Raw genomic sequence first — 13,001 nt, forward strand, 5'->3', positions numbered from 1 at the left:
TGTCTCATTCAGTAAAAAAAATGTAAAATTCCATTCCGTTTTTTAAGTCTGTCATAATGTTTTTAGCATTCAATTAGACATTATTGTGAGTTTTTTTATTAGTGTTCTTAAAAATCAGATATACCGGTCCCCAGACTCATTTATGTCTCTAAATTTGGCCCCCCCGAGTCAAAATAATTGCCCAGGCCTGAGCTAAATTATTACCTAAAAATCGAAAAAAGTTTGTAAGAAAACGAAAATCGAAATCCCATTGTATAAGTTAGGGTTAGAATTTCCTAACCACTAAACCTGCTCAGTGGCTTAGGGGTTAGAGTGTCCACCCTGAGATTGGTAGGTTGTGAGTTCAAACCATTACCTCCCTGCTTGGCACTCAGCATCAAGGGTTGGAATTGGGGGATAAATCACCAAAAATGATTCCCGGCGCGACCACTGCTGCTGCCCACTGCTCCCTTCACCTCCCAGGGGGAGAACAAGGGGATGGGTTAAATGCAGAGGACAAATTTCACCACCCCTAGTGTGTGTGTGTGTGACAATCATTGGTACTTTAACTTAACTTTAACTTTTGCTTAAGTTAAGATATGTATTACTAATCCTGAACCAAGAAAGTTATGGTTTAATTTTTTGCCTAGCAAGTAGGTTAACTTGACAAACTACTCAAGTGTGGTCAAAACATCAAAGGTTGGAATTGGGGGTTAAATCACCCAAAAATGATTCCCGGGCGCGGCCACCGCTGCTGCCCACTGCTCCCCTCACCTCCCAGGGGGTGATCAAGGGTGATGGGTCAAATGCAGAGAATAATTTCGCCACACCTAGTGTGTGTGTGTGACAATCATTGGAACTTTAACTTTTTAAAAAGCCTCTGTCAATAAGAAGCCCATGCACTGCAAAAAGTCAGTGTTCAAAAACAAGAAAAAAAAATACAAAAATGAGGTGTATTTTATTCGAACTAAGCAAAATTATCTGCCAATAGAACAAGAAAATTTGGCTTGTCAAGACTTTCCAAAACAAGTAAAATTAGCTAACCTCAATGAACCCAAAAATACCTTAAAATAAGTGTATTCTCAGTAATAACAAGTGTACTACTATATGAGTACGTATTTTCTATTGTTTCATTGAAAATAAAACAGCAAAGTCCATTTGCTGTCATCTGTTTTGATATGAGACACAATTGTGTCAAAGTCATGATTTTTTTTTACATGCTTGAAATAAGAAAGGATTACTTTTAAAAAGCAGTTTTATACTTGTGAGTGTTGATGACACAGCTTTGCAACACTTGATATTCTAGTTTCAAGCATGTTTTACTCAATATAGCTCATAACATCTCAGCAACAAGCTGTAATATCTTACTGAGATCATTAGGCCCAAAACACTTAAAACAAGTAAAACACTCTAACATAAAATCTGCTTAGTGAGAAGAATTATCTTATCAGACAGAAAATAAGCAAATATCACCCTTATTTGAGATATTTAATCTTACTTAGATTTCAGTTTTGCAGTGTGGTTAAAGAAAAAAAAACACATTTTGGTGCAGATCTGAATCCAGGAATGTATTTTTCATGCTTTACTGTTTGTTTGCATTGGGGCCTAGCGGGTCAGAGAGCAACCACATTGAGTTGATGATGTAGTGGAAGTAGAAACTTGCTGTGTGTGTGGCACTTGGCGCCCACTGTATGTACGTAACTTTACTGCCACCTGTAGGTAGAACAGTGGAATACTATCACCTATACCGCTCATGATGAAAACATGATGAAAATGTGTGTATTCAGATTTTGTCTGAATAAAAATCAATAAAAACAGGTCTTGAAAAGAGGGGTCATCTTACCTCTCTTATATTTTAATTAGTATGGTAACTGTGTGGGTTCCCTCCGGGTACTTCAGCTTCCTCCCACCTCCAAAGACTTGCACCTGGGGGTAGGTTGATTGGCAACACTAAATGGGCCCTAGTGTGTGAATGTGAGTGTGAATGTTGTCTGTCTATCTGTGTTGGCCCTGTGATGAGGTGGCGACTTGTCCCGAGGGCAGCTGGGATAGGCTCCAGCACCCCCCGCGACCCCTAGAGAAGACCTGGGCAAATTAAGGCCCGGGGGCCACATGCGGCCCATTAAGTTTTTCAATCTGGCCCACCGGACATTCCCTAATAATTTTTTTAGATCTTTAAGATGGAAACCAGCCGCCATTATGATGTGCAGTGATGTTTTCAAATGACCGTAAGTCTTGAACTATACAAAGTATTTCAATGAATGGAATCTGCACTTTTGCATGATATACTAGTTACTATGGTAATCTAATTAGTTACTATGCTAATCTACAAACCCCGTTTCCATATGAGTTGGGAAATTGTGTTAGATGTAAATATAAACAGAATACAATGATTTGCAAATCCTTTTCAACCCATATTCAGTTGAATATGCTACAAAGACAACATATTTGATGTTCAAACTGATCAACTTTTTTTTTTTGGCAAATAATCATTAACTTTAGAATTTGATGCCAGCAACACGTGACAAAGAAGTTGGGAAAGGTGGCAATAAATACTGATAAAGTTGAGGAATGCTCATCAAACACTTATTTGGAACATCCCACAGGTGAACAGGCAAATTGGGAACAGGTGGGTGCCATGATTGGGTATAAAAGTAGATTCCATGAAATGTTCAGTCATTCACAAACAAGGATGGGGCGAGAGTCACCACTTTGTCAACAAATGCGTGAGCAAATTGTTGAACAGTTTAAGAAAAACCTTTCTCAACCAGCTATTGCAAGGAATTTAGGGATTTCACCATCTACGCTCCGTAATATCATCAAAGGGTTCAGAGAATCTGGAGAAATCACTGCACGTAAGCAGCTAAGCCCGTGACCTTCCATCCCTCAGGCTGTACTGCATCAACAAGCGACATCAGTGTGTAAAGGATATCACCACATGGGCTCAGGAACACTTCAGAAACCCACTGTCAGTAACTACAGTTGGTCGCTACATCTGTAAGTGCAAGTTAAAACTCTCCTATGCAAGGCGAAAACCGTTTATCAACAACACCCAGAAACGCCGTCGGCTTCACTGGGCCTGAGCTCATCTAAGATGGACTGATACAAAGTGGAAAAGTGTTCTGTGGTCTGACGAGTCCACATTTCAAATTGTTTTTGGAAACTGTGGACGTCGTGTCCTCCGGACCAAAGAGGAAAAGAACCATCCGGATTGTTATAGGCGCAAAGTTCAAAAGCCAGCATCTGTGATTTAAGAGTTTGAACATCAAATATGTTGTCTTTGTAGTGCATTCAATTGAATATGGGTTGAAAAGGATTTGCAAATCATTGTATTCCGTTTATATTTACATCTAACACAATTTGCCAAGTCATATGGAAACGGGGTTTGTAATTAGTTGCTATGGTAATCTAAGTCACAGCAGCTCAGACGAGGCACCAAGCAGTGTGGGTGGGGAACGTTTCCACAGAGTGTTTCCGGAGCGGTCAGCCTGAAATGTGGGTGTCAGGGACAGACGCTGAAGGTGATTTTTACAACAAAGTTGTAAAGCTTAGTGATATATCAGATATATCAGATAGTACACTGCAAAAACTGAAATCTAAGTAAGATTAAATATCTCAAACAAGGGTGGTATTTGCTTATTTTCTGTCTGATAAGATAATTCTTCTCACTAAGCAGATTTTATGTTAGAGTGTTTTACTTGTTTTAAGTGTTTTGGTCCTAAATGATCTCAGTAAGATATTACAGCTTGTAGATGAGATGTTATGACTTATATTGAGTAAAACATGCTTGAAACTAGAATATCAACTGTTGCAAAGCTGTGTCATCAACACTCACAAGTATAAAACTGCTTTTTTAAAGTAATAATTCCTTACTTCAAGAATGAAAAAAAAAAAATCATGATGCGCATATCATTATGTCAAGATAATGGCACTAGCATTTACTTAATTTAAGAATATTTTTCAACATATTGAGCAAAAAGGTCTCTTTTTTTTCCTACCAAGAAAAGTGCACTTGTTATTAGTGAGAATATACATTTTTTTAAGGTATTTTGGGGTTCATTGAGGTTAGCTAATTTTACTTGTCTTGACAAGCCGAATTTTCTTGTTCTATTGGCAGATAATTTTGCTTAGTTAAAAAAAAAAACCTCTAATTTTTGTATTTTTTTTCTTCTTGTTTTTGAATACTGACTTTTTGCAGTGTAGGTGGTTTATTTTTTTACCCGTCACATTAATATTTCGCTGTGTTTGTTGCATTTTTCTTGCATTTTGCCTGATTGTAAAATATGTGGATGGAGAGGGGGTGTGACGGTCATATGTTGTCAATATTCAGTGTTTTATCGTTCATAGTTAATATTGTAAATCCCACATTCTTTAATTTCATGTACATTCTGGGTGTCCCATTCAGTAAAAAAGTTTCTTACGTTATTTAAGGCGGTGTGTCATAACGTTTTTTAGCATTCAATCAGACATTACAGTGAAGTTTTGTATTAGTGTTCCTAAAAATCAGATATACCGGACCCCAGACACATTTTTTTCTGTAAATTTGGCCCCCCCGAGTGAAAATAATTGCCCAGGTCTGCCCTAGAGCAGTAATCCCCAACCTTTTTATAGCTGCGGGAATTTTTTTTTTTTTTTTTTTTTTTCATAAAGAAATACAATGATGTGTGCTTACGGACTGTATCCCTGCAGACTGTATTGATCTATATTGATATATAATGTATATATTGTGTTTTTTATGTTGATTTAATAAAAAATAAAAACAACTTTTTTTTTTCTTCTTTTTTTTTCTTTTTCTTGTGCGGGGTTAGGGGCCCCCTGCCCTAGAGGGACAAGCTGTAGAAAATGGATGGATGGAATTAAATATTGTCCTCATACTTTTGTCCTATCCCAAATATATTTTAGTGGTATTTTATTTATCTTTTCACTGTGATTACTCAAAAATATTAAAGAATTAAAATCAATGGTGTCCTGCATTATTGATCTTTTAGGGCTCTAATTACTAAATACTGCATATTTCAGTTGTACTATAAAAAAAACAAAGTTGTTTTTGACAGAAAAGCCATAAAACCTTTTTTTTTTCAAGTTGATATAGAGATAAGCGTTAAATAAAAAATAATAATAAAAATTATACTTATTTTTAACATTTTAATAACTGAGACCCTTTATGGTCTCCGGGACCCCTAAAGGTAAAATAACATTTAAAAAATCCATATATTTTGTTATGGTTTGAAAATGAAAAATATCAAAATGGCCCCCCACATGCTTTAATTTTTCCATGTGCGGCCCTCAGTGGAAAAAGTTTGGACACCTGTGCTTTATGGTCCCCGGGAGCCCTAAAGGTAAAAAAAAAATAAAAAAATTCCATATATTTTGTTATGGTTTTGAAAATGAAAAATATCAAAATGGCCCCCGCATGCTTTAATTTTCCCGTGTGCGGCCCTCAGTGGAAAAAATTTGGACACCCCTGCTTTATGGTCCCCAGGAGCCCTAAAGGTAAAAAAAAAAAAAAAAAATTCCATATATTTTATTATGGTTTTGAAAATGAAAAATATCAAAATGGCCCCCGCATGCTTTAATTTTCCCGTGTGCGGCCCTCAGTGGAAAAAGTTTGGACACCCCTGCTTTATGGTCCCTGGGAGCCCTAAAGGTTAAAAATAAAAAAATTAAAAAATTAAAAATCCATATATTTTATTATGGTTTTGAAAATGAAAAATATCAAAATGGCCCCCGCATGCTTTAATTTTCCCGTGTGCGGCACTCAGTGGAAAAAGTTTGGACACCCCTGCTTTATGGTCCCTGGGAGCCCTAAAGGTTAAAAAAAAAATAATAAATAAAAAAAAAATCCATATATTTTATTATGGTTTTGAAAAAATCCCCAACCTTTTTATAGCTGCGGGAATTTTTTTTTAATTTTTTTTCATAAAGAAATACAATCATGTGTGCTTACGGACTGTATCCCTGCAGACTGTATTGATCTATATTGATATATAATGTATATATTGTGTTTTTTATGTTGATTTAATAAAAAATAAAAACAACCTTTTTTTTTTCTTTTTTTTTCTTTTTCTTGTGCGGGGTTAGGGGCCCCCTGCCCTAGAGGGACAAGCGGTAGAAATGGATGGATGGAATTAAATATTGTCCTCATACTTTTGTCCTACTACTCCACCAAGATGTATTTCTATATGATTACCATGTCTTAAATCACTTTTTAGTTTTCATACGTGCCATGCTAAAGTTAAATGCTAAAGCAGCATATATGGACCACAGGTTTCCCACTCTTCCCTTAAACTCACTTAATATGATCCCCCTTCCGTCTTAATTCCAGCTCGAGACCAAAGCGGGCAAAGCTGCACCATTGTCCTCCGCCGACGCAGCGGACCCGCCTGACCTGAAGGTGGCGCTCATTAGGGAGCGGGAGGAACACCAACACCTTCTGGCTGAGTCCTACGCAGCTGTGATGGACCTGACCAAGCAGGTGAAACTGTGTGTTTGTATGAAAGTTTCAGATTATGAGGAGATATTTTACGCCCTCTTGCCTCTCCGCCATCAGCTTCAGATCGGAGAGAGGAACTGGGGCCGGGAGAAGCTGGAGCTGCTCGAGAGGTTCAGCCAGGAGAGAGCTCAGTGGGAGCAGAGGCTGAGAGAGGCTAAGGTATGGTGATGGTGGTGTGTATCAGACAGGAGATTCACCTCAGTGGTGATTTCGTTGAATGGCTTTCTCACATTTCACAATGATGCTTTAGACCAGGGATGTCAAAGTCCAGCGGGCCTTGACTTTGACTTTGAATGAATTATCAGTGGCCTAGTGGTTAGAGCAGTGGTTCTTAACCTTGTTGGAGTTACCGAACCCCACCAGTTTCATATGCGCATTCACCGAACCCTTCTTTAGTGAAAAAAAACCCCATTTCAAATTTTAAAAAAAGTCATGTTTTTTTTACTGGTGCACAAAATGAACCGTGCATGAACTTCACCTTGTTCAAAGAACAAAACCAACACAGTGCATGAACTCACAACAAATTACACACCTCACACACATTACCATGAATTGATTAACGTGGACCCCCGACTTAAACAAGTTGAAAAACGTATTCGGGTGTTACCATTTAGTGGTCAATTGTACGGAATAAGTACTGTACTGTGTAAACTGTACTGTGTATTCTCTTCCTTTGCAATCTGCTAGTAAAAGATGAAATCGATCAATCAAACAACCTGCAAATCAGATGGAAAATTAGGGGGAACATTGTTGGGTCCGTAATACGCTGATAGGGAGAAGTTTTTATTTACACGATAAGTCGGATGTGTCTTTACCTCCGTGGCGGAGGCTCCGCCAAACCCCTAGGGTTCGATCGAACCCAGGTTAAGAACCACTGGGTTAGAGTGTCCGCCCTGAGATCGGTACGTTGTGGGTTCAAACCCCGGCCGAGTCATACCAAAGATTATAAAAAAGGGACCCATTACCTCCCTGCTTGGCACTCAGCATCAAGGGTTGGAATTGGGGGTTAAAGGCCTACTGAAATGACATTTTTTTATTTAAACGGGTATAGCAGATCTATTCTATGTGTCATACTTGAACATTTCGCGATATTGCCATATTTTTGCTGAAAGGATTTAGTATAGAACAATGACGATTAAGATCGCAACTTTTGGTATCTGATAAAAAAAAAAAGGCTTGCCCCTACCGGAAGTAGCGTGACGTAGTCAGTTGAACATATACGCAAAGTTCCCTATTGTTTACAGTGATGGCGGCCAGAAGCGAGAGCGATTCGGACCGAGAAAGCGACGATTTCCCCATTAATTTGAGCGAGGATGAAAGATTTGTGGATGAGGAAAGTGCAAGTGAAGGACTAGTGGGGATTGGAAGCGATTCAGATAGGGAAGATGCTGTGAGAGGGATAGAGCCATACCGCTTTGAACCCAACGCTGACTGTGAAAGTCAGGAGGACGCTGCTGATATTGATGCTGGAGTAGCACACGACATAGATCGCCTTCAGAATACAGAATGGTAATATGTTATTTATTTATAGACTAGTTTTAGTTTGTGGCCTAGTCTTGCACTGTTACTGTTAGTGTTACAACTTACACCCCAGGCCCAGGCCTATCTATAGACTAAGTATCTATCATTGACACAATGTCAAACCTAATTAAATCTCCATCATAATTCTAGTTCTGTGTACTTTGTGAACACTTGTAGTTTGAACAGTCTCTTAAACTGAATCATATTGGTGCTTTGTTTGATTTATTTGCTTAATCCGTTCCATCACTTAATCCCACATATGGATATGCTAAAGGTTTTAAGTAGGGATGTCCGATAATGGCTTTTTGCCGATATCCGATATTCCGATATTGTCCAACTCTTTAATTACCGATACTGATATCAACCGATACCGATACTGATATATACAGTTGTGGAATTAACACATTATTATGCCTAATTTGGACAACCAGGTATGGTGAAGATAAGGTCCTTTTTTTTTTTAATTAATAAAATAAAATAAGATACATAAATTAAAAACATTTTCTTGAATAAAAAAGAAAGTAAAACAATATAAAATCAGTTACATAGAAACTAGTAATTAATGAAAATTAGTCAAATTAACTGTTAAAGGTTAGTACTATTAGTGGACCAGCAGCACGCACAATCCTGTGTGCTTACGGACTGTATCCCTTGCAGACTGTATTGATATATATTGATATATAATAAAGGAACCACAATATTAATAACAGAAGGAAACAACCCTTTTGTGTGAATGAGTGTGAATGGAGGAGGGAGGTTTTTTGGGTTGGTGCACTAATTGTAAGTGTATCTTGTGTTTTTTATGTTGATTTAATAAAAAATAAAAAATAAAATAAAAAAAACGATACCGATAATTTAAAAAAACGATACCGATAATTTCCGATATTACATTTTAAAGCATTTATCGGCCGATATTATCGGACAGCTCTAGTTTTAAGTGTTGTACGAGCATACAAATGTTTAAAATTATATTTTCCTCTAAGGTTAAATGTTTTCCTCTTTTGTTGAGAAGAATTGTTGTACATTCTTGGGTAGCAGGTTATAGTTTGCTTTGTACATCATTTTAGCTGTTTGCAAATGCACCAAATCGTTGAATTCCAATAATTGTGATTTAATAAATAAAGGGTTTGTATGGTCTCTATATCCAACTTTATGTATTATTCTAATTGATCTTTTTTGTAACACCGTTAGTGAATGAAGCGCACAATAACTCAGATATGGTAACACCAGCGAGCAGTAAAGAATATGAAGTGATTTTTGGTCTAGAACAGGGGTGTCCAAAGTGCGGCCCGCAACTAATTGTTTACCGGCCCGCCACACATTCTGGAAATGCTATTGCAAAAATTAAAAAAGAACATCAAAAAAAGTGGAATGAGGTGAAATCTAACGAGAAAAAGTTGCAATGTTGACACAAAAGCTGCCATGAATGCTGTTTTTTTCTTTTGTCTTTTTTTCTTTTTCTTTTTTTGCCATTGCTCAAAAAAAAAAAAAGACAAAAAAATCCATGTTACATTGAATTATTTTCAAAGCTCCAATTAGTTCAAATATTTCACTTTAAAATGTTTTATGTGGTAAATATTGCATATATTGTGTAGTTGCCTTATAAAAACATTGTTTTCTTTGACAAAAGAGCATAAAACAAACAAAATAATAGTTCAAACGTAAAATTGACAGATATATCTGAAGTTGATCTCGTAACTTAAGTGTTGAAAGTATTAAAAAAAAAAAAACGAATAAAAATGTATCACTTTATGAGTGGGGCACCTTTTGGATCCCAAATATATTTTAGTGGTATTTTATTTATCTTTTCACTGTGATTACTCAAAAATATTAAATAATTAAAATCAATGGTGTCCTGCATTATTGATCTTTTAGGGCTCTAATTACTAAATACTGCATATTTCAGTTGTACTATAAAAAAAACAAAGTTGTTTTTGACAGAAAAGCCATAAAACCTTTTTTTTTTCAAGTTGATATAGAGATAAGCGTTAAATAAAAAATAATAATAAAAATTATACTTATTTTTAACATTTTAATAACTGAGACCCTTTATGGTCTCCGGGACCCCTAAAGGTAAAATAACATTTAAAAAATCCATATATTTTGTTATGGTTTGAAAATGAAAAATATCAAAATGGCCCCCCACATGCTTTAATTTTTCCGTGTGCGGCCCTCAGTGGAAAAAGTTTGGACACCTGTGCTTTATGGTCCCCGGGAGCCCTAAAGGTAAAAAAAAATAAAATAAAATTCCATATATTTTATTATGGTTTTGAAAATGAAAAATATCAAAATGGCCCCCGCATGCTTTAATTTTCCCGTGTGCGGCCCTCAGTGGAAAAAATTTGGACACCCCTGCTTTATGGTCCCTGGGAGCCCTAAAGGTTAAAAATAAAAAAATAAAAAATCCATATATTTTATTATGGTTTTGAAAATGAAAAATATCAAAATGGCCCCCGCATGCTTTAATTTTCCCGTGTGCGGCCCTCAGTGGAAAAAATTTGGACACCCCTGCTTTATGGTCCCCGGGAGCCCTAAAGGTAAAAAAAAAATAAAAAAATTCCGTATATTTTATTATGGTTTTGAAAATGAAAAATATCAAAATGGCCCCCGCATGCTTTAATTTTCCCGTGTGCGGCCCTCAGTGGAAAAAGTTTGGACACCCCTGCTTTATGGTCCCTGGGAGCCCTAAAGGTTAAAAAAAATAAATAAATAAAAAAATCCATATATTTTATTATGGTTTTGAAAATGAAAAATATCAAAATGGCCCCCGCATGCTTTAATTTTCCCGTGTGCGGCCCTCAGTGGAAAAAGTTTGGACACCCCTGGTCTAGAACATGTTTTGCTTTATTCATTATTGATGTGTGTCTTGCTACTTTATGTTGTATATTTTAACAGTAAGCGAACATGTGGTACCTTTTTTGGCCTAAACTCTAATGCAACCACAACATCGTGTGCAAAAACAAATGATCTAACCTCTGCCTTATTTTTCTTTACAGTTAAAGTCATCATTAGGATCTGAGTCCTCTGTAGACTCAACAATCACTAATGGAATGAGGTACAAAATCAACAGCAACAAATCTAACATGTGGAATGTTTCTGCACGTTACATTGTGTTTGAAATTGTTTGTAGAGAAAGGACCAAATCCACAGCGGAGCTGGAAGACCCAGAACATTTAGAAGGCCTACCTCCTTTGATTTGTCCACAGCTGAGTGACTCCAACAAGAAGAACTGGACCTATCTGAATAATGAGGTCAGTATCATTTTGGGTGTTTATTTGTCCAAACAGGTCTACGCTCGCATCTGTTAATGTGTGTGTAAATGAGTTGACCTAGCCCCTAACTAGTTGAACCCACGTTTTATTTTATTTTTTAAATAAGGTTTCAGTACACATCTTATTATAAAGACAAGAACTCTACCAACTTCCTGTCAGTCAGCTAAAGACGACAGAGCTGTAAGTTTGATATTGTTTTTCTTCCGCAAATAGGCTAACCTAGCAATATGTTGCTGTAAAAAAGTAAGTGTAACGTTATCATGTAGCTATGATAAAGTATATGGCCTCTATTACGTTGGACAAGTGCACAGTTACAGTGTAAAAAGTAGATAAAGTACACACTCGGCCTCTTGGAGACACTCACTGTCAAACAGGCGTGGACAAACCGCTTCATTTGCATTAAAGCAACAGACACACAAAATGGCTTGTTCCCATTCCAATGCTATGGAAGTATTATTGGAGCAAAACCAGTTGCAAACGTGTCAGGTTTAAACATCGATGACATCTATTAAAACAGACAAGAAGCAAGGAAATAAACAGAGACAGAATTCAATTTGGTTCAATTTGAGGAGAGACGCCTGGACACTGTACCCTTGTAGGTACAGTAGGCGAGATGGAGTGCACTTGCTCCAATGTCAGTGTCTTTAAGTAAAATAGTTGTATCTGGACACCCCTAATGTTTGTTACACGGCGTTAAATAACATATTTAGACAGTTGTAAAATACATTTCTGAAATAGTGATTATAGATATGGGAATTGTACTATTAAAAAATAGCAATGCAATTAGGTAATTTTAATCAAATACTGTAACATTTATGTTTATTAAGTATTTAAATTAAAATGTAATATTAATAAAATGGAGTATTATTATTACAGAATATTTTTACTTTTGATTTATTATTTAATTATTCCAATCGCATTCTTTTTATCATCTTACTGAGACATTTAGGAGAACTGCATCTTCACATGAACAGTAGAGTTTTTCATTTTCGATTAAACTGTTGCTCTGACAGCAACACACTCTGGCGAAAGATTGTACGCCACCTCTTTTTATGTGGACTTTCCCTGTTTACATAACAACAGCTGTTTCTAAAGGGATGAGGGGGTATGTAAACAGCCATTGTTTTCGGTCACATTAACACAAAAGAAAAAGATGCCTCGGGCTTGGGCTGGTCCTGGATCGAGCTTGGGCAGGTCTTGGATCACAATAGATATTGATTGATTGATTGAAACTTTTATTAGTAGATTGTACAGTTCAGTACATCCATCCATTTTCTACCGCTTATTCCCTTCGGGGTCGCGGGGGGCGCTGGAGCCTATCTCAGCTAGCTGAGTTCAGTACATATTCCGTACAATTGACCACTAAATGGTAACACTAGCTGAGTTCAGTACATATTCCGTACAATTGACCACTAAATGGTAACACCCGAATAAGTTTTTCAACCTCGTAAATCAATTCATGATAACCCCTCCCGTCTCCTCCCATCGTACACAATGGAATTTTACAAGCCTTTGGCTTGGTACAACAAAGACAGCTTTTGTCTGTTCACTGGGAACTCAGAGAACGGAAACATTTTTGATAATTGACATACAATTTTCCTGACAAAACGCTTATCTCAATCTCTGCGTCTGTAATCTGATTTGTGCACTAATTTGTATGTCTATCTCCATCTGTGTGTGTAATCACATCTGTGTGTCCGTGTTTTAATTTGTGTGTCCGTATTTAGATTTGTGTG

At 36.8% G+C, this 13,001-nt stretch overlaps 1 protein-coding gene across 1 annotated transcript in view; it reads left to right on the plus strand.

The window, feature by feature from the left end:
- The window catches only part of LOC133654258 (protein SOGA1-like), a 232,345-nt gene that overhangs the window by 200,376 nt on the left and 18,968 nt on the right, over window positions 1–13,001 (plus strand). Inside the window, 4 exon segments of the mRNA XM_062054484.1 lie at window positions 6,305–6,454; window positions 6,530–6,631; window positions 10,990–11,048; window positions 11,124–11,244. Of these exon segments, the coding sequence (XP_061910468.1) occupies window positions 6,305–6,454; window positions 6,530–6,631; window positions 10,990–11,048; window positions 11,124–11,244 (432 nt within the window).

Source organism: Entelurus aequoreus, linkage group LG07 (genome assembly GCF_033978785.1).
Source record: "Entelurus aequoreus isolate RoL-2023_Sb linkage group LG07, RoL_Eaeq_v1.1, whole genome shotgun sequence".
In the NCBI taxonomy this organism is placed as follows: Eukaryota; Metazoa; Chordata; class Actinopteri; order Syngnathiformes; family Syngnathidae; genus Entelurus; species Entelurus aequoreus.